Here is a 23,227-nt window from a genome sequence, read left to right on the forward strand (position 1 = left end):
ATAATTCATCTTAATAAATTCCTAGCAAACAGCCTCTTCTCCTTTGCAGCTCTGTCCTTCAATTATCAGAGCTGGCAAAACCCCCAATCATGGATGAATCCAAGTGTTTCGCCTCCTTGAAACCTGGACAGCTGAGCATCACAGGAGAAAATAATGCAATAGGGCAGTTTACAAGTGATTTCATTACAAATTTATAATCACCAAACTCAAATAGGCACTCAATTCTGTCAGGCCTTTCTACTCTTCCTAATCAATCTTCAATCTTCAAACCTCTCTACCACCCAGCATTACCTCCCTTCCAGCTACTGACCTTGCTTCAAGGACATTTAACTGAAAAAATATAGAATTCATCAGAAAATAATTTCTTCATTTTCCCATTTACAAATCTCCAAATTAACTGGCAGTGTATCTCCTGTCAAAAACCATTCCGTTTACCTTCTCAGGGGCCAATGTCCTAATTATATCTTCTCTAGAGTTATCCAACTCTCCCTGTCCTCACTCCCTCTCTAGCCAGGCCTACTGTCTCCCATCTTTATAAACAAAACAAAAGGCAAGGTTCCTTAACCCTTCTCCCTCTAACTACCTACCCTGTTTTTCTAATCCACTTTCGTGGCCAACTTCTTTAAATTTTATTTTACACACACTGTATTCACTTAAGCATTTTTTTGTTCACACTTCCACTGAAATCAATACATTTGCAAGATGCCAACGGAACACTTCAGTCTTTATCCTACTCCGCCTCTCCGTCGCATTTAACCTCATCAATCATTTTTTTACTCTTTAGATAAGCTTTTCTCTTTGACATGAGTGACACCACACCCTTAGTATTCTGCCTGAGAACTCAGCTGTTCTAAGTCTCTTTGGCTGGCCTCTTCTCTTTCCTCAACTTCTAACTGTTTCAGCCTTTCCGGTTTTAGTCTCAGGCCTTCAACCCAGAAACCTCAGAATCATTCTTGGGTACCTTTACTTCCCCACCTCTCATACCACATTCTTCACCCAGTCTCCCCTTGGGTCCATTTAATTCTACCTTCAAAACATTTTGAATCCACCCGTGTCTCTGTATAGCTACTGACTAAACCTCCATCATCTCTTACCTGAATATTGACCTATCTTCCAAATTGAATTACCGGATTCCTCTCTCGGTATTCTGTGTGCCCCAATCCTAATGTATTAATACAAATAGCCAGGTAACTGCTTTAAGTATAAACAGAACCGTGTCACATCCCAGTTTTAAGCTGTTTAATAACACCCCACTCACAATAAAACCCAGCCTTCTTAACACAGTTTAAGTCAGAACTCCTGATTACCTCCTGCCTCCAATGCTCCCTCCTCCCTCGTCTTTACTGAGTCTATTCATCCACACCCGTTTCTTTCTTTTCCTTGGAAATGTTCAGTTCTTTGTCTCAGGCCCTCGCATAAGCCCTTCTATCTTCCTTGAATGCTCCACTCCTCACCCAGCTCTTCCCCATCCTCAGACCTAGTTTTACAAGCTTCTTTCCAAGAGAGATCTCTTAAACACCCAACTAACGTTCCCCTACCCACCCACCTAAATGTTCTCTCAGAGCATCCTACTGTTTTTCTTCCTAGCATTTATTATATTTAGTAAATATGTCTGTAGTTGTTTTTTTCCCCCTATTCAGTGCTAACTTTATCCTATTATATGATTCATGAGCCATATTTGTTATGTGCAGAATGCCCTGAATACCAGGTTCTTACATGGTGTCTGCATAGAATAGATATGCAATAAGTATGTGTGGAATAAATGAGTAATTGGACATGTTTAATGGGTAAACAACGCAGACTGCAGACATGAAATTAAGCAGAGCTGGAGTAAGAACAAGCAATAGTGTGGGAAAAGCCTGAGCAGGGTTGAGGGAGTCAATGGTGGTGGGGGGAGGGGACATTTGTAATACTTTCAACAATAAAGTTATGAAAGGGGGGGAAACAAAAGAAAAAAATCACAATTTTAGTTTACTAGCACAAAGCATTGAGAAAAGATTTTAACACTAAAATGACTTATTATTCTTAAGGGAAAAAAATTATCTGTAGAATAATCATATGGAGAGACCTTGAGCAAATGAATGAAGGTAAATAAAGGAGATTGGTTACAAATGGATATGAAAATGTTTTTGTATCATACTAACAGGGAGCTCTCTCTTCCGTAGACAGACCACAGAGGTAGGTCAAAATGGAGTTTTCAATGCACTTGAACCTTTTTTAAGATAGGTTCCAAATATATAACTTAAGATAGGTATTTACAATACTTCTGTAAAACTATGAGTTTATAACATGTAGTTTTTCTTAATAATTTTGACATTTAGCTATTACAGGGTAAAAAAGAATTTGTAGTATGTTTAGGTTCATTATCTTTATTACCATTTATACAGTTATGAAAATAAGTAAAACTTCCATTTTTAAATGTGTATAACATGAAGAAATATCTCAAAGAAAAGTGTAGATGAAATGCAAGGTAATGTATTAAAAATGTTCAACCTTATTTTAATAAAAATATATATACTTGAATAACAGGGTAATTTTAAAAAATAAATTTGTAAGAAATTTATTTTTAAAACTTGTAAGTCTCAATGCTGTTGCTTCGTGTATTATAAAAAGAGTACTTTCAAGTTTTCTCACTACCCTTACATATTGGCTTAACATTTTAGAAGAAAAATTGATAATTTGCTTTCTGTATATAAAGAGACAACCAAAATATAATAAAAAATATAAGTTAAAGATTATACACTGTTGTTTATTTAACAGAAATTAAAAAGCATTCTAGTGTTCACAAACAAAAAAACTAAATATATTATGGTACATCTATGCCATCTCACTCATATTAACCTCTGTAATAAAATTACCAAGCAACTATGAAAATATGAGTAACAAGAGGGGGTGGTCTATCAATTTAGAAAAGTTTATATTTTTTAGTGTCAAAATAATATTGCCGAGGATGTAGTTCTAGGGTATTACTTGAATGTTCTTAAAAGAAAACATAAAAAAAGGGAGAAAAATAAATTAAGAAAGGAAAAGAAAGAAAACTGCTGATGCAAGGCCTAAATAAGTTAGAGAAAAATGCCTCTGAGGAAAGTTTATTGTACTTTTGAACTAGAATCTAACTAAATGGTACTGTCTGCAAACAGTGAGAGACAGTTCCCTGATAGGTGTACCCAAGTATGTGCATGTTGAAAGATCAGCATGCATTTACATATTCATCAATATACAGATACACCTGCCCATCAGCCAATGTGTCTAATAATTTCACAGATACATTTTATGTAGTTATAAAAATATAGCCTCAAGCTTATTAGCTAAACTGTTCTTTATTCAACCATATTTAGATGATACTGAATTACCCTAATGTCTTAAGCCATTAATAAACAAGTAAAAGAAAACCAATAAGTATAAATGTATAAGGTCTCCCGTGTTATGGCCTACAGGATCACCAAATAGAGATACATGACTTTAAGAATAAAGGCTTTTTAGCAAATGCTAAAAAGTGGTCAGTTTATAATATTTAATTCAAAGGCAAAATGATAAGTATTCAATCGTGGATGTATATAAACAAATTAATTGAAACTGATGAATAAAAGTAAATTCTCTCTGATTCAGAATTGTAACTATTTTTGCTATTTAATATTTAAAATTGCCTGTTTTTATTAGAGATACTATTCTTAATCCTCACATCCATGAACTCTTTCCTTAAATATTTTCCTTCTGTAACATGCATATTAATTTTAGCTGTGTAGTTAGGTGTTAAATAAATACTAATTATGTCAAATTCATGACTAAACACCAACAATGATAACATTATTTCCATTCAAAGTATGGAAAGAGTAGGTTTTTAGTTGCTTGCATGGAAAATAATACAATAATTAATAAATAGTACAATGATAAACTCTGAGTTTCACATATAGCCGCAAATCTACTTTTGCACCCCCCTGTTTAGTATTGAATGAGCACAGCAAGTTATTATGAAGTTTTAAACTATTTTACCTATAGCATATCAAAAGCTGCATAGCACTTGAAGTAAAACATGGAGAAATCTGAGAATATCTGTCTATAGCCACTTATTTAAGATTAAACATTATTCGATTACCATCTGGATGAAACAATACTATCTCTTCAGAAAGAAAATTAACTTTGACATACTGTCTCTGATCCTCTGTTATTTTCTGATTTTTCATTTATCTGGAAACCTACATTCAAGGGAGCAAACACTCTCTCACCAATGTAAGTCAGCAGTTACCAAATAAAAATCCTGTGTCTACATGTTAATATATAACTTTTCATTGGAACACAAGTTATTGAATATATTGTTGCTACTAATAATCCCTATGGCTTTGTGCCTGTCATTACCTTCAGGCTATCAGAATTTTATGAGCACAAACCAATAATAATCATATTTCCATTTTGCTTTTTATCCACACCTCATTGCCTGACATTGATTTGCATAAGCAATTTCCACTCTGATAATTGGAACCAAACATCTTGTTGTAGGTTACCTTATGGAAAAGAGCAGTTAAATATTAATCAAGAGAAATCGTTCTTTATTCCACCATATTTAGATGATATTGAATTACCCTAATTGGTTGAGTGGAAAGGTGACTCATTTTCTGACATGGATTTCAGACATTGAGTTTATATCAAGCTTAACAATGATCTTTCTTCATAATTTCAATTCCCTGGTGTTGAATCATAACAACATGAAGAATGATACTGCTAAGCTCAAGTCATTAAGACAATAATGTTTTCTTTGAAAAGAAAAAGCAATAGTGCTATGCACTAATTATTTTTAATGGCCATGGAGCCAATCAATATTATCTGAGGATTTCATAATTATAGTTTTATTCTTTTATTTCCAGAAAAAAAAATCAGAGAAAAACTGTAACTAGGTAGATTAAAACAAGTAAAAATGAAATAAGAATGGTTAAAGTCATGTACAAAATTCTATCTAAAAGAATCATTACATGAATCACTTACTCTAAAAATAAGCCTATAATACTTATGTAATGAGGATTTGAGCTATTGAAACTTAAGGTCCAGAAACATAGATGACTGGAACAGATAGACAGATCTGGGGGCGGTGTGGGGGAGGGGAGGTAGGAAAGAGACAGGGAGAGAAGGGAAGGGAGATACATTAACCAAAGAAGGTATATGCATATATGCATAGCCCATGGACATAGACAATAATGTGGTCAAGGTCTCAGGTGGAGCAGGGGCTGGGTGGAGGTGGGGCTTAAGCAGAGGCAAATAGAGGACATCTGTAATAATATGAACAATAAAAAATAAATTTAAAAAGAAGTAAACCTTAATTTATGGGTTATATGCATAAGCATTGCTACAAATGGGTGAAATTTAATGTTTATGCACACTTAAACAATAACACTCCTAGGATATAAAAGATGTAAGAATTGCTGAAAGATGCTTTGGAATGGACAGTTGTTTTTCTTAATTTCTTTATTGATTATGGTATCACATAATTGTCCTCATCCTCCCATCCCCCTCCCCACATATGCCCACACCCTGTTGCCATGACCACTGAATAGGCTTATATGCATGCACACAAGTCCTTTGGTTGATCTCTCCCCTTTGCTCCCACACTCCCCTACCTTCCCTCTGAGGTCTGACAGTCTGATCGCTGCTTCTCTGTCTCCAGGTCTGTTTCTGTTCATCAATTTATGTTGTTCATTAATTCCCCTAGATGAGTTAGATCATGTGATACAAGGAATTCCCTTATAAGAACCCGAAACTATGTAAGACAAGCCATAATGGTTATGCTGAGAGGCAAATGAATCAGTCTGTAGTGAGTTCCTTTCTGGGCCAACAGTTCTTTTGAGTCCCAATTTCAATGTCAAACAGTTCCTTAAGTGTTCATATTAGCCATGGTATTTCAGATCTGGTTGGTGGACAAATGGTGTTGATGCGGGTCCGACCATCTCTGGTTTGGTCATGTTTATCATGTAAGGAAAAATATCCTGTAAGTTACATCTAGAAAATTTGTACTTTAAAAAATTAACTTTCATTTGAAATGCTAACAAGATTCCCATGAAAAACATACATGGTGTCAAAATAAGCCAGAGGAAAATCATTTGGGGGAAAAAAAAATTAAAAGGGACCCAAGTTAAATTTATAGAAAATATCCCTTTATTAACTTTTGGTGGAGAACATGTTTGTATATTTTCAGAAAACAACTCCGAGACCATGTGGATTCCTGCAACAGAGGGGAATTGATAGGAGTGCCTCAGCCATGAAGACAGAAGAGAAACAGTCCAGAGATGGAAGACGCTGACAACGCCTTGGAATGGACAGTTTTTATTAAAGGAGGAACTCAGGGGAAACATTTATTCATGAGAACAAAGGAGATTTCAGGGAGATTTATAAAATAACCAAGGACTTCTAGAGACAGAAAAAATTAGGATGGCAAAATTGCAGTATATTTCTATTTTAGAAACCATATAGAAAATGAAAGTCAACAACAACATTGGACATTAAAGATTGTCCAAGTGGGAAAGAGGATAGAAATGCAGTTACACTACATGTACTCCATCCCAGGGTCCAGCCAGTAAGGAATCTGTTTTTGCTTGTGATCCTATATAATAATGAGGTAATATGCAAATTGACCATCACTCCAACACACAAGATGACTGCCCCCATATGATCAAAGATGGCTGCCCCTATATGGACACAAGATGGGGCCACAAGATGGCTAGTCGGGGAGGATAGTTAAGGTCAATCGGGCCAGCAGGGGAGCAGTTAGGCGTCAACCAGGCTGGCAGGGGAGTGGCTAGGGTGATCTGGCTGACAGGTGAGCAGTTGGGAGCCAGCAGTTTTGGATTGTGGGAGGGATGTCCATTTGCCTGCTTAGTGAGATTGGGCCTAAATGGGCAATTGGACATTCCTCGAGGGGTCCCAGATTGGAAAGAATGCAGGCTAGGCTGAGGGACACCCCCCCATCCCGTGCACAAATTTCATGCACCAGGCCTCTAATATAATAATAAGAAAATCATATTCAAACATGTACTATTAAACATATGTGAAGCCCCCCGAGAAATCTTGCCAGCTTTTTTTTTTTTTTTTTTTTTTTTTTTTTTTTTTTTTTTACAGGATGACACTGGAAGGATTTTGGAAATATTTATGCCACAGGCAAACATGAGGTGATAAAGATAAGAATGACATTGTGCCAAAAAAAAAAAAAAAAAGTGATTTGAGCCTGTATACAAAGGGAGTTACTTGTTACTGTTGACCTGCCTACCACATTTCATGTTAACTCTTCCTACAGGTAATGTGTCATGAATTTGTTTGTTTTTTAGTCTTCTTTACTCACTGGAATAAACTTACTCTCCAGATGTCTTATGTATAGTTGGTCTTAAATTGAAAGAAACTTAAGCAAATTTCTGCTTAGATTTTTTTCCCTATAGGATCTGACCACTTGGAGATGAGGAAGATAGAACCAACAGTTGTGATTATGAAAACCAAATCTTTGAAATTCTTACATATATTTTTAAAAAGTTACTCACAATAATATATCCCCTGTCTTTTCTTTTTTTTGGTTCTTGTTTTAGAAGAGAAATAAATTTAGAAAATTAAAAATCTGACATATTACTGGTACTGACACTACTTAATCAACTCACTTATTCAAAGAGGAAACCGAGGATTATAGAAAACAGGCAAAACGACAATGTGATGCCATCTCACACCTGTCAGAGTGGCTATCATCAATAAATCAACAAATGGCAAGTGCTGGCGAGGATGTGGAGAGAAAGGAACCCTAGCGCACTGCTGGTGGGAATGCAGACTGGTGCATCAATTGTGGGGAATATGGAGTTTCCTCAAAAAACTAAAAATGGAATTCGCATTTGACCCAGTGATTCCACTTCTAGGAATATAACCCAAGAAACTAGAAACACCAATTAGAAAAGACATATGCAACCCTATGTTCATAGTAGCACAATTCACAATAGGTAAGATTGAGAAAGAGCCTAAGTGCCCATCAGCCGATGAGTGAATTAAAAAACTCTGGTACATCTACACAATGGAATTCCTATCATTTGCAACAACATGGATGGATATGGAGAGCATTATGCTAAGTGAAATAAGCCAGTCAGAAAAAGATAAATAACACATGATCTCACTCATTTGTGGAATATAACGAACAATATAAACTGATGAACAAAAACAGAGACAGAGACAGAGAAGCAGCAATTAGACCATCAAACCTCAAAGGGAAGGTAGGGGAAGGTAGGGGGGAGGGAGAGAGATCAACTAAAGGACTTGTATGCATGAAATCAATAAAGAAAAACATAAAATAAAATAAAATAAATAAAATAAAATAAAATAAAATATAAAATAAAATAGAATAGAATAAAATAAAATAATAAAAATATAAAAGAAGTGAATTATGGTCACTGATTGATTTTCTTAATTTCTCCCATCATAAATTCTTACAAAACTTCTGAAATCAGTTGAAAATATCTACTCTAGCTATTTTTATGAATAGAACTCCAGAAAATTTTATGGCTTTATTAGGTCTCTTACTTGAAAATTAGGACATTTATTGAGAAGTATTGCTTAGTCTTAATACAAATATCAAGGAAGAGATAAAGGCATTAATACATTTTAAGTCTCCATATGTTAATATGACAACCTACAAAAATAATACAACACAATTTAATCAATAGAACAAGAAAATTGATAGATGAAGTGTGTCAGATTGCCTGTTAGCAATTCATCACAATTTCTCCCATGTTCTATGCTCTTCTGTATTATATGGCTTGGAAGCACTATTTACTATAATTTGATAGTTAGGTCCAAGTTTAAATTCTGCATGAAAATCAGACTTAAGAGCTATGGAAAACATGAAAGAAAAAGTCATCATTGCTCAGGTAACAAAGAGCAGACATGTGGGCTTTGGCAGAAACCAAAGTAAACTATTCCCTAGCAATGGCATCTAGATATGCATATCAATTGCCTGTGATAGTTAAATTTCTTGATTTTCTGAAGTTTAGCAGTGGCTTTCCTAATTTTTATTTTTCTAGTCCTCTCAAGAGTTTTAGAAAAATCACATACCCTGTTAAATACCTTTCTGCTTGATGTACTTAGCATGGTTTTGATTTTCTACTGTGTTCATACCAGGAGTTGTATATTCCAGGAAACAGACCCTCAAAGATAGAAATATACAATTATTTCCCTGTCTTGATTAGATTTAAATGAGGTAAAAGCATCAACAATGGATAATGAAATCCTGGCAATCCCTGGTTTTCAAGGCCTAGATAAATTCTTAAAATTGCCTAAATTGAAGAATAGGTTTTGGGAAAAACAAATGACTATTTCAATATAATATTACAGGAGAATAGAGAATTATAAAATCTGCAACAAGATTAGTTATTTCTGACTAGACTGGAAAGATTACAAAAAGAATACAGCAATCCTAATACTGAAGGTGTGGTTGGTAGTGAATCAGAGACTGTCTCTAACTATGCAAAAAAGATCTTGTGAATCCTTTAGCCTTAGAATCAATATAACTGAAGAGCAAACTAAGGTTGAAACTCTGAGTGGTGAAATCAGAAATCCAGCAAATTTTATGGCTTTACTAGGTCTCTTATGTGAAAATAAGAGCATTGATTGAAAAAGTGTGGGACACTAAGAAGTAGAATGGGGGCCTTTAAAGTCTAAATTCCACTGTTTCCCTTGCCTTCAAAAACAGCTCTTGTCTCTAAAATAGTCAGTGTCTCTTATTTATGCCCCCTGTAATGACATCATCAATGGCAAAACTGGTTCTCCTCCAGACCAACCTCTAACCATCCCAATGTAGTCAGACCCATAAACAGAATCAGTTTCAACAGATTTGGGGTATACAAGTAGAAATCCTGACCTTAGTAAGGACAACATACATACTGAAAATCACTGAGAAACTTCAAAAAGTAAGTCCTCAGAAAATGTCATTGAAAATAACTATCCCGCTGAAACTGGTTTGGCTCAGTGGATAGAGCTTCTGCCTGCAGACTAAAAGGTCCCAGGTTTGATTCCGGTCAAGGGCATATACCTTGGTTCCGGGCACATCCCCAGTAGGGGGTGTGCAAGAGGCAGCTGATCGATGATTCTCTCTCATCGATTTTTCTAACTCTCTATCCCTCTCTCTTCCTCTCTGTAAAAAATCAATAAAATATATATTTTTTTTAAAAAAGGAAATAACTATTCTATCTAACAAAGAGGGAATATGCCAATTGACCATCATCCCTCACAAAATGACAGCACCCACAGCCAATAAGAAGAGAATATGCTAATTGCCTGCCATGTCCTCAAAGATGGTAGCACCCACAGCCACAAGATAGTGGTGTCCAGTCCCCTCAGCTGCCCAGGACCGGCCTGAGGGATGGCCAAATGACTGAACAAGCAGGCTGTGTGGGGTGACCAGGCCAGGAGGGGGGTTAGTGAAGGATGACCAAACAGCTGAACAAGAAGGCTACACAGGGTGACCAGGCCTGCAGGGGAGCCAGGAGGGGCAACCATGCTGGCGGGGGGGGGGGGGGGGGGGGCAGTTGGGGACAACCAAGCTTACAGGAAGGCTGTTGGGAGTGAGCAATCTAGCTGGGGGGGAAGGGGGGGAGGAGGGGAGTTGGGGGTGACCAGGCCAACTGGGGGGGGGGGGCAGTAAGAAATGACCAAATTGGCGGGGGTGGAGGGACCTGTTGGGGGTGACCAGGCCAGCAGCGGGGGTCAGTTGGAGGCAACCAAGCCAGTGGGGGGGGGGACAGTTAGGGGTGACCAGGCTGGCAGGGAGGGGGCAGCTGGGGGCCACCAGGCTGGCTGGGGGAGCAGGTGGGGGTGACCAGGCTAGCACGGGGTGGGGGATATTGGGGGCAACCAGGCTAGCTGGGGCGGGGGGGGCAGTTAGGGGTGACCAGGCTGGCATGCACAGGCAGTGAGGGGCAATCAGGCCGGCAGGGATGGGCAATTCCGGGTGACCAAACAGGTAGGCAGGTGAGCGATTAGGAGCCAGTGGTCCAGGATTGTGAGAGGGATTGGAGAAGGTACAGACTGGGCTGAGGGGACTCCCCACCACAGTGCACAAATTTCGTACACTGGGCCTCTAGTAGTTTAATAACAAACACGTAAATTACCCAGAGCAAAATATGAAAGTGTAACAAAATATAAAGTGTCACAAAACAGAAAAAGTAACTAAAAATCAAAGGAAATATAAGTTGGTTCTTAATACTGGCAAAAGAAACATATTACCAGCAAAAATTCTCAGTAACAACAAATGCTGATTTGGTTGGACTAGCTATAGTGCTATATTTGACCATTAAATAATGTGGGGATTAGGGACACCAACTCCCTCAGAGTCAAAATCCGTGTGTAACCTTTGACACCCCCAAAATTGAGTCATTCCTCAGCAACTATGGGGGTGATTCCAGGACCCCCGTGGATACCAAAACCTATGGATGCTCAAGTCCTCTATATATGGTATAGATCAATGCATTCAGTTAACACGCCACATCTGTGGGCTGCCAACCATGGATCAAAATGGTACATATACTTTTTTAATTTGTATGTAAATGGGACTCCCACAGTTCAAAGCCCTGTTGTTCAAGGGTCAACTGTATAGTTTTAATATTCAGGTGATTATTAAATATTGATGATTCAAGAATAGGGAATCATTCAGATTTACACATCTAAGTTATAAATTTTTCAATCAAATTAAAATGCTTTCCATAATTAAAGTACCAAACCCAAATTATCTAACTAGTAAAATGTATCAAATAAATTTTAAATTCAAAGAATCTAAAAGGTGGGAAAAATCTTAAAGAGTATCTTGCCCAACTCTTGCATTTTGTAACTATAAAGTCAGAGACCAAGAAAGGTTTGAATTACTTGTAGAAAACATGTCATTAATTAGAAACAGAAATTAGAGTCACTTTTCCCTACTCATTCCATTGCCTCATGCCTCCCAAAATATGCCTGTTATTATTTTGAGCAATGAATTATTTAGATAGTAGATATGTTCAGTTTACAAAATATAAACATCTCTATGTTTTAAAAACATATTATTGCAAGTGGCATACAAAATCAAAGTTTCAAGCTTGGTAGCTTCTACACCTCACTTCCAATTTAAACATCAAAACAGAAGCTAATTTACTAATGGTAGCCAGGATAAAACTTTTATGAATGTATACACTATATAAAAAATGTTTTGAGGTAATTTATTTAAAAAATAAAAAGAAAGAACTCCGCAAGACTGAAGGATTTAAACATCAGACAAAATTCAGAAAGCAAGGGAAATTAGACAAAATGTATAAAAAAGACCAGAAAAATTGTGGTTATTCAGTATCAAACTGTTTTTTTAAACTTACAAATAGCTGACCCAATGAATTATGTGGCTATTAGGAGCCAAACATTTTTCAAAAAGTCTTTGAGTCCCTTTCTACTGAGAAATATATGTGTGATCTGAAAATTAAAATATATTTCCCTTTATAAAATATTACAAAAATTAGAAAAATATAGTTTAATCTATACTCAGGTACGTTAAAGATTAAATAGGAGCATGTTAACTGACCTGAAAACCTACTACTTCAGTATATTATTTTTATTATATTTAATATATAAAATATTACATTTATAATTTACTATTTATATTTCTTATACAGGATGTCCCAAAAACTGTATTCTCAATTTGAATGATTACAAAGTCAGAGTTTATTAACATACAGTTCATTTTTTGCCGAAACTGGTTTGGCTCAGTGGATAGAGCATCGGCCTGTGGACTGAAAGGTCCCGGGTTCGATTCCGGTCAAGGGCATGTACCTTGGTTGTGGGCACATCCCTAGTAGAGGGTGTGTAAGAGGCAGCTGATCGATGTTTCTCTCTCATCAGCTGTTAGAGTGTGTATGCATTTTGGAGACACCCTATGTATTTATTATTTATCATAAATAATTTTCCTGTGTTTGCATTAGTAAAAATATTTCGCCTTGTTTCCAAAAGAGCATGAGTCAAAAGAGTACAAAACTTGTAAGATAGCACAAATTTTAGGAGAAAAAACACCCACCATTATTATTGTTCCTATGTGGAATACAAGGGCTAAGGACCAAATACAAAGAAGAAAGAAGAAGACAAGGAAGATGAAGAAGAGGAAGAAGAAGGGGGAGGACAAGAAGGAGAAGGGTGAATAATAAGATCAGGAAGGAAAGAAGGAGGAAGAAAGAGAAAAATATATTATAAGGCTAATATTTGGAATTGTTTACACCTTTAAATCTAACCTGCGTCTTGTTTGCAAATATAAACTTCCATTTGTCAACACAGAAATAGCCATGGTTAATGTAAAGACAATTAATAGATTTTCCAGCAGAGATGAGCACTGACAGTCCAGATTAGCTCTTTCAACAAGACTATAAAACCAAGACTCCCTAGAGACTTGTGGATGGGAAATATATTAATATCAACTCTGTGACCACTCAGCACCATGACATAAAGTGTCTGTTCAGGAGGTCATTTCCAAAATGTATCCCATACATCTTCATGCACAAGAGATGATAATTTATCACCTAGACATAGGAATCTACTGTAAACTAATCCAACTGCTGATGATACACTAAATCAGCTTGAGTGATGAGTATAAATAAAGCTGCGAGGAAGTACTGAAGGATACAGATCCATCTGATCAATGAGATGTCACAAGGCGAATGAAATGCAATGTTGACAAGTACAGAGTCCCTCCGTTGAAAATTAACCAAATCAAGTATCAGAGCAGAAAGGTACACATTAACACAAGCTTCAAATGAAAGTTTAATATATGGGAGTCAGAGGGCAAATAGTCTGTTTCAGATAAAACTGAACAGACTTGGGTCACTAGAATTGGGTGAATTAAAATTGATGTACTTTGCATACCACCGAAAGCAAGACAGGATAAAGAAAAATGCTGCAAGATAATAATCCTTTCCAAATAATATCGCTATAGTTATCCCATCTACCAAACAAATCCATACACACAGATGAGGAAAAACAATAAAAATCGTATACAGAAAATGATTTCACATCAACTTGCTACCAGGAAATCCAATTTGATTTATGTTGCCTTAAGAAAGCTTAGATATTTTCTGGAACTGTCATGCTACAACTTCAATGGGGGGAAAAACAAAAGAGTGGGGATAAGGAAGGACATTTGTCCAGAAAGTTTATAACATAGAGGGCACTCCTTGAAAAAAAGGATTTTCTAACTATGTGATCAGAATAGAGACTTGAGCACCTGGTCAGTAGCTTCAATGGAACTCAGCTCTTCTAAAGGTGTCCCGAATAGAAAGAGCTGATTAAAGTAAATTTCAAATCTGCTGGAGAAAATCTGTAACAGTATTTTCTAAGGAAAATTATTCTTCAAGAAATGTATTCTTTTTTCTTTGTTGTATAAAGTATAGGTAGCTTTATCATAACTTGTTTAACTCTTGCTTTGTATTTTCTAGTTTATTTTAGGTAAAGATCAAATTAGACTACTAATACATGACCTGGTCCCATATGTAGTTTATTTAAATTTCAAAATGAAAAGCTTACTAAGAACAGATAAGATTGATTGCTCTCTCTGTCTTGGCATAATTGTATTTCAGGTGAACATCAATTTACTTTAAAGGACACTTCTAAGTAGCAGAATGCATCATAAATAATTCATCAATCACAGCTGCTAGGAACATGATTTACTTCAACAGAGGCAAAGGAATAAAAGTTACATTTTTTCTATGTTTGTGTTTGCTTTCAAGAGTTAAGAATCTTTCTCTTCTAAGAATCCACTGTTAGATTCCATACTTCATAGTACAAATGCAGTAAGATAAAATTGTTAACTTTTCCCCTTTATTTAAAATATTGTATTTTCTAATTTAAAGACATTTAAATAACTTTGGAACAAATAACGATCCACACATGTCAACAATAAAATAGCATAAAAGGCATATATTTGAAATATGAAATCAAGATTTTCTCAAATACACATTTTTGTAAAGACTAACATAGTTTGTGTTCACTTTATATAACATTTTAAATGGAAGAAAAAGGAAGCAGACTCAAAAATCTTTTGTAGATTATTTAGGACCTGATATATTTGAAAATTACTTCAATTTTAAAATGTGTGGTAAAGAGATTCTAAATGGTATAACAGTTTGAGTTTTATTGGTTGGTATAGTGAGTATCTTACCTCCTTCATTTGTCATATGGAAAGATACTGCTTACCTTACTCATCCGAAAGGTTTCCATCAAATTCAGAGATTTTGTATTGGCAATTTTTCAAGCTGTGAAAAATCTTTAAAATAAATATGAGGACAGGAAAAAGATAAAAGAAAATGGAAAGCATTTTACTTACTTGCAAACCCCTCTGAAATACTGAATGGCCCATAAAATTTGCCAGCATTCTAATTAAAGCAGCACCCTGTGGGAAAAGAGTATTTAAAAAAAAATGAAGAGTTTCAACCAAGTAACATTATTCTAAAATTATTCTATATTAAACAAAATTAGTTTGATTCACTCATGCTACTTTATTCTTAACAATAGTTAATAAAAAAAAATCATGAATACAGTTTTCCTCTTACAGGTAACAGTTGCATTTTTTTATTTGTGAATCAAAGACCAATGATTTCAAAGTAGAAACCTCCTGAACAGAATATGTCAGGCCAATAATAAGCTGTAATTCAGGAATAATAAAAATTTTATTAAGCACTATGTATGTCAGAGTTAATAAAACATGATTCTTTAGTACTTACAAGTTCATAATCCAATAAGGGAGAATGCCCATGTTAATAAATAATCATATTAAAATATAGCCTTGGAGTAACATAGCTACTTACTCTAACCCTAGCTCAAGCAAGAATAGTTTAGCTATAGAAATAGAGAACAGAAATACCAAGCAATCAGATTGTTTGGTTTCAACTCCTGACTCTGACACCTACTTGCCATATTAAATCAGGGAAAACATATTTAAGCTCTATGTTCCTCACGTTTTTCACTTGTAAAGTGTAAGCAATAACAGTCCCAATTTAATGTGGCTGTTCTGAGCTTAAATGAATTAGTATCTTAAGGCAATTAAAACATGGTCTGAAAAATAGTAACAATGATATTGTGTGTTAGATATGAGTATTTTATCAAACTAATTAATCTTATTTCCTGTCTATTTCTTTTAGAGGCTGGCTACAGCCATATATCCATATGCAAGTAAACATGTCATCAGTATGAATATTTTGAGTAATATAGGAAAATACTAATTTAAGAATCTACTTCACCTTGAGAATAATTTTTATAATATTGTAGCACAACATCAGTGAAAAAAGGTAGACATGTAATCGATATGAAACATTTCAAGTAATGATGGTTAAGCCTGGATGGTCACAAATTTGCTTGCAAAATATAAATAAGCTTTCAAGAAAGTATTTCAATCTGCACAAAATTGTTCTTAACTATGGTAGCAACGTTTTAAATATAAGGCCTGGTTTTAGGGGGGAAATCCTTTTATGACTTATACATCAAATACACACACATTCCAAAATCACTCTCCGATAACTCATTCTTACCAGGTGCCTAATTTTTAATGAGTATCTTATCAACCATATATACTCATCTGTCTAGGCATTGCCATTGTTACTAAAAGTGTTTTCTAAAATTCTGGGATTTTAGGGCAATATGATACTCAGGCTCCATGAATCATCATTAAAGAAATTTAAAAAATTTCAGTCATCACCAAAATTGCTCCCCAAGTTAATATTCACAACTCAACAAATCATAAGGTGGCCAAGCCATAGAGTTCCATGCCTCTTCTGATATATGTTTCTCCCACATCTTGTACTCTTTGCTCTTTCTCTTGCTTTTTCCTATCTTCTGTGTACTTGCATAGGTGCCTAAGATATTATATAAGCATCTATCTTTCAGTCTGGGGACCAAATCAGAATTCCCTTTAGAACTTATCAGCTCTGCCTCTGAAATTCCCTTCACGAGCTCCCTAATGTATCATACCCACTCCAACGGGGGAGCAATCAATTCTACAGCAAAACCACTTGAGGAGTGAGACTTTGACACTCAAGCAGTCATCTCAAACTTTCCTTCAGAACAGAACAGCCATCTTCAGATGATTTAGGTATTTCCCTCCTGGTAATGATGACTTGGTCTCTTGTCGAGCTATAAAAACTATCAATTTAGCATGGGCTAATGGCAACAGAATCCCTTCTAATCATAAAGAATGTACCCGTTTTCCTGTCTCGGTTCAGCTGGAGCAGAGTGCTAACAGGAAATAAAACCTAGAAATATAGTCAACATATAAAAGCTACAATATATATAACTGAATCCTCTACTATTATTATCCTGTGTAATTTAATTACTTTTTTAAAAAATTGCTTGTGTTGCCCACTTGAACATTTTAAGTTCTCCAAAGTACTTTGCACTCTTCTATATTTAACTGGCCTTTCCTTTCCAAAGCTACATTTTAAAATTCCTTATTTCATAAAACTTCATGGACAGATGGGCTCTCCAACTGTCATCTTGTAGCCACATGCATGGCACCAAGGATGTACGGCTTATAACAAGGATCACACCTCTTAACACAGGATAACTCATTGCAAGTATTAACCACCACCATCCCAGCCCTCACCACCCCCACACACCCACTGAATCCCAAACATTTTTCACCGAGCAACTATTATTTACAAAGGTAAAATACTCACTTACAACCCAATCAAACAAACTGGGTGCCAGGCAGCCTAAATAGCTTTATGAGAATAAGTAGGTGATTTCTACAAGATTTCTATAATTTTGAGACTTGCTCAAGAAAAACCCATCATTATATTTATTACACTAAGATTCAAGGAGATATCAGGATGGAAACTACCACCTGGACTTTTAAAAAATATTTCACAAAAGTATACTTACAAACCCATATATCAGTAAGTTCTCTATTTGGGATATATTTTTCATATAAGTTCCTAGCTAACATTTATTTCATTTTACATGGTAATCACTTTCATTTGTGTCAGTCTCAAAGACAGTAAATAAACATCTGCAGAGAAAGGGCTGTGCCCTATCACTCAGCACTCCCATTCCCTACGCCAGGCCCTTAACGTAATCACTGCCGGAGAGAAAAAGAGAAATTAGTTGCACGCATGGCAATCACTTTGTATTCTTGAAGACTACTCAGCCGGGATAGAGAGTTTATTACTTTATTGGTGTACCTTAGTGATAAATAATCACTTTTGAAGAGAGGGAGATTGCAACTAATTTATTCCTTGAACATACGCTTATTGAGTGAGGCAGTGTGCTCGGTATCCTGTAGAATATAAATAGGTATGCCACGGACTCTGTCCTCCAGGACCTCAAAACCTCACAAGTGAGACGAGAAGACGCAACACAGTATGAGATGAATTGCAAAAGAAGAAAAATATTTGAGCGTCTTTCAGAAAAGGGTAAGTTTATCCCATCAGTAGGGATGCATGTCAGTTTATTATATCTATAGGGATGCTGCTTCTTTCCCTCTCTCTTAGCATAGGCTGTGAACTTCCGGTTCACAGTGATCTCAACGCAGCTCTCCCTACGCTCATGGCTCCTTTCTCAGATATACCTCACACACCATAGCGACTTCTTCTCAGAAGACCTGGCCCAGTAGGGCAACTCCAAATGCTGAGATCCAAAGAAGTATAAATTATTGGTCCCTTAGCTGGCATATTCCACTTTACAGATGTGTTTGCCCTTATCCAGGATATGACCAGGTACAGAACACTTTATCATTATATTCAGTTTACATATGGGAAAGACTTAGGTAAAGGGTTAAAGTAACGTGTTGAAACTTACACAGATGTAGTAGTTACTGGAACTTTTCTCCAGATGTGCATCCATGCGCTCAGTTGTTGAGATATTTGTTAACATAGAAACCTCTGAGGTAAGACTTTCTTCTTAGTTTCTAAGTAAAGAATTTAGTCTTTTGATTCCAAATCAAAGTACTTCTAAAATGTAAATTTCTAAATGATGTATCTGCATTAAGTCTGAGCATGTGTTGAGTGTATGCAAGTTCTAACATGATTTGTTACTGAGTAATGGCTTTTGGTCTGGAATAAAAGCATATCTTAAATCCTCCATGGTTTTTCCAAGACATGATTTTTTTTGCAATAGTTCTGTAGTTATATTTAGGATCTGAGTAAAAGAAAATATCTAATCCTGAATATTGCTTACACAGAAGTTGATTAACAAAAATAAAAAAGGCAGAGAAAGAGAGAGGAGTTTTGTGAAAAAGACAAAAAGGGAAAGAAACTTCTAAAAAGAAGCAGAATGAGTGTTGCATTGTCCCAGTCACCCAAAACTGCACTAGAGGCCCAGTGCATGAAAATCGTGCACAGTGTGGGGGTCTCTTAGCCCAGCCTGCATCCTCTTCAATCTGGGATCCCTCTCACAATCCAGGACTGCTGGCTCCCAATAACTTGCCTGCCTGCCTGCCTGCCTGCCTGATTGCCCCTAACTGCTTTTGTCTGCTGGCCTGATCATTCCCTAACCTCTTCCTGGACAACCTGATTGATGCCTAACTTCTCCCCTGCTGGCCCAATTGCCCCTAACTGCCCTCCCCTGCAGGCCTGGTCACCCCTAACTGCCCTCCCCTGCTGGCCAGACTGCCCCTAACTGCCCTCCCCTACAGGCCTAGTCCCCCCTAACTGCCCTCCCCTGCAGGCCCTATCCCCCTCCAACTGCCTTCCCCTGCTGGCCTGGTTGCCCCTAACTGCTCTCCCATGCTGACCTGGTCACCCACAACTGCCCTCCCCTGCAGGCCTGGTAGCCCCCAACTGCCATCTTCTGCTGGCCTGATCACCCTTAACTGCCCTCCCTGCTAGCCTGGTCTCCCCCTAACTGCTCTCCCCTGCTGGTTTGGTCGCCTCCAACTGCCCTCCCTTTCAGGCTTGGTTCCTCAAAACTGTTCTCCCCTGCAGGCTTGATTACCCACAACTGCCCTCCCTTGTTGGCCATCTTGTGGTGGCCATCTTGTGTCTACATGGGGGCAGTCATCTTTCACCACATGGGGGCAATGTGTGTTGGAGTGATGGTCAATTTGCATATTACCTTTTATTATATAGGATTACTTCCTAAGGCCAAGCCTCTATCCCTGCACAGAGAATTACTACACCACCTCCAGGTAATAACCCCAGATGTGTTCTCACTTTCACAAGTCCAACCCCAGGACTTTACTAGTAATAATTACTTCTTAAGAAGTATAATGTCTGTTAAAAGTCCTAGCTTTGTCATTTATAAGATGTAAGAACTTAGTCATGTTAGATGAGTTCCTTGAGTATCTACAAATAGAATCCTATCTAATAAAAGATTAATATGCAAAGTGACCATACCTCTGCTACACTGACGAACCACACCCACCAGCCAATCAGAAGAAAGTATGCAAATTAACCCAACAAAGATGGCTGCAGCCATGGAGCAAGGAAGAGGCTTGGGTTTCCCTGGCAATGAAGGAAGCCAAGCTTCTCGCATACCCTGGCCAGCCATGGACTTCACTCAAGACTACAAAGTTTCAATTATAGAAGATAAGTTAATCCCAACAAAAGTGGCTGTGGCCACTGAGTGAGCAGGAGGCTTGGGTTTCCCTGACAATGGAGGAAGCCCAGCTTTCCTCCCTGGACTGCCCTAGCCTCTGCTCAAGGCTACAAAGTTTCAATTATAGAAGATAAATAAATCCCAGATACCAGGGCCTTCACTTGGGTTGCCAGGAAGCATGGCCAGCCTACAAACCACCACAGGCCCCTTGCCCAGGCCACCCTACACCCCAAGGGAACCCAGACCCCAATGCGGGATATCCTTCAGGGCAAACCAGCTGGTCCCCACCCATGCACCTGGCCTCTATCTTATCTAATAAAAGAGTAATATGCAAATTGACCATCACTTCAACACACAAGATGGCTGCCCCTATGTGGACACAAGATGGCTGCCACAAGATGGCCAGCAGGGAAGGGACCAGATCTGCAAGGGAGGGCAGTTGTGGACGATCAGGCCAGCAAGGGAGGGCAATTGGGAGGGACCAGGCCCACAAGGGAGGGCAGTTGGGAGTGATCAAGCCTGCAGGGGAAGAAAATTAGGGTTGACAAGGCCGGCAGAGGAAGAAAGTTGGGGGTGATTGGGCCTGTAGGGAAGGGCAGTTGGAATAGACCTGGCCTGCAGAGGAGGGCAGTTAAGGGTGACCAGGCCTGTAGGGGAGGGCAGTTAGGGGCAATCAGCCTGGCAGGAGAGTAGTTAGGCATCAATCAGGCTGTCAGAGGAGTTTTTAGGTGATGATCAGGCTGGAAGGCAGAAGTGGTTAGGGGCAATCAGGAAGGCAGGTAGGTGAGCAGTTGGGAGCTAGCAGTTCTGGATTTTGAGAGGTATGTCCAAATGCCCGTTTAGGCCCGATCCTACCGGGATCGGGCCTAAACGGGCAGTCAGACATCCCTCAAGGCATTCCAAATTGGAGAAGTTGCAGGCTGGGCTGAGGGACACACACACACACACACACACACACACACACACACACACACCCTGTGCACAAATTTTGTGCACCGGGCCTCTAGTAGAATAATAATAATAACAACAACTGCTGCTGCTGCCAGTGATGATGATGAAGAAGAAGAAGACGAAGAAGAAGAAGAAGAAGAAGAAGAAGAAGAAGAAGAAGAAGAAGAAGAAGATATTTACCTCATGATTTTTCTGAGGATTCATTAAAGTCACTAAAATAAAGCACTTGGAATACTATTTGGTATATAATACACTTCAATAAAAGTATATAATTATCTTCATTTTCATCACTACCATCTTTTTCATGTTAGCTCTTTGTCCCCCAAACTATTATTTCTTTTTTCATTCCCAATGGTAGTAAATCAAGGCCATATACAATGCAACTCACCTACCTACCAAAACTTTTTCCATATATAGGAGTAAACAAAAGTAGATTTTCAGTTGTGAGTACTTCAAACACTTTATTCTTATGTTGTTATTATTTATTAATTTTTGTGCTACTTCCATACCAACAACCATAAACCTACGTTGCCTAACTCTGTAAAATCAGCCTCTTGCTCAGCTATCTGCTCATTGTCCCGTGAGCACATCCCATATCCTCATGTTTCTATTATACTATTTACTTCAATTGTAATGATATTATTTCCTAATCTTATATTCTAAACCCTTTCCATTATGCAAAAGTACAAAGTTCATATTATGAAACGAAGTGTCCCACAAATATATTATCCCACCATGCTTTCTATCCTTTTGAGTCATAATTTTTTAAAGTCTAAACTATACAATTTATTAAATTATTTTAAATCACTTGTTAATTGATTAAAATGACTTTTTTCTTTCCACAATTAGATGTAGGTCATATCATTTAGACTTATTATTGGCACACCTATCATTGCCCTAACTTTTTCACTGCCAGTGAAAGGTGGTCCCAGCCAAGAGATGTATCCACCAACGACTTGCTAGTTTCAAATCAGCAGTCCACACCATGAGCCTGCAGCCAATAGACAGGTACTCAATCTTCCCTATAATGAAATTCAGCATATATGCTAAACCAGGACCTTTTGTTTCTTAGTATTCTCAAGCAGTATTATTCAAACAGGGTAATCTATGTGAAAATCAATAGGAAACCAAAATTGAAGAGCACGGATGCAGGGACAAGAAAACGGAGTTTTCAACAGTGTCAAAAATAGCATTTACATGAAAGCATTCAATTAAAGAAATTTGAAACAGAATACTATTATAAACTCAAATGAATGTTCATAGAAGAAAAAACATGAGCAGAAATTAACAAAGTAGAAAATGAAGAAGTGATTGAGAATACGAAAAATAAAATACATCAATATATTTGGGAGAAAACATTTGCTATGATTTAGCATTCATCCAAAATAATATGTTACCTGTACAGTGTTTCTCAGTGGTCAGGGCTCAATTCCCAGTCAGGGCACATGCCCATATTGTGCATTCAATCCCCAGTTGGGGGCATGTAGGAAGCCCAATGATATTCTCTCATCACTATTGTTTCTATCTCTCTCTCCCTATTCCTTCCTCTCCGAAATCAATAAAAATGCCTTTTTAAAAAGTCAAGGAAAAATATTAAAAGATTCTAAAATAATAACAACATAACTTAGTAAACTAGGCAGAGAAGGAAATATATTAACATGGCAAAAGCCATCTTTTAAAAATATACTGATTGGTGAAACATTATATGTGTTCTCTTTAAAGATGGGAATAAGACAAC

The 23,227-nt window shown here is 37.2% G+C and overlaps 1 protein-coding gene across 3 annotated transcripts in view; it reads right to left on the reverse strand.

Annotated features, from left to right (window-relative positions):
- The window catches only part of TRHDE (thyrotropin releasing hormone degrading enzyme), a 363,581-nt gene that overhangs the window by 99,284 nt on the left and 241,070 nt on the right, over positions 1-23,227 (reverse strand). For all 3 annotated transcript variants that reach the window (XM_084878863.1, XM_084878865.1, XM_084878864.1), the window contains exon 7: positions 15,338-15,403. In XM_084878863.1, the coding sequence (XP_084734989.1) occupies positions 15,338-15,403 (66 nt within the window). The remainder of the gene's footprint in view (positions 1-15,337; positions 15,404-23,227) is intronic.

The sequence above is a fragment of the Pipistrellus hanaki genome (genome assembly GCF_964339955.1).
Source record: "Pipistrellus hanaki genome assembly, chromosome: 3".
Classification (NCBI taxonomy): domain Eukaryota; kingdom Metazoa; phylum Chordata; class Mammalia; order Chiroptera; family Vespertilionidae; genus Pipistrellus; species Pipistrellus hanaki.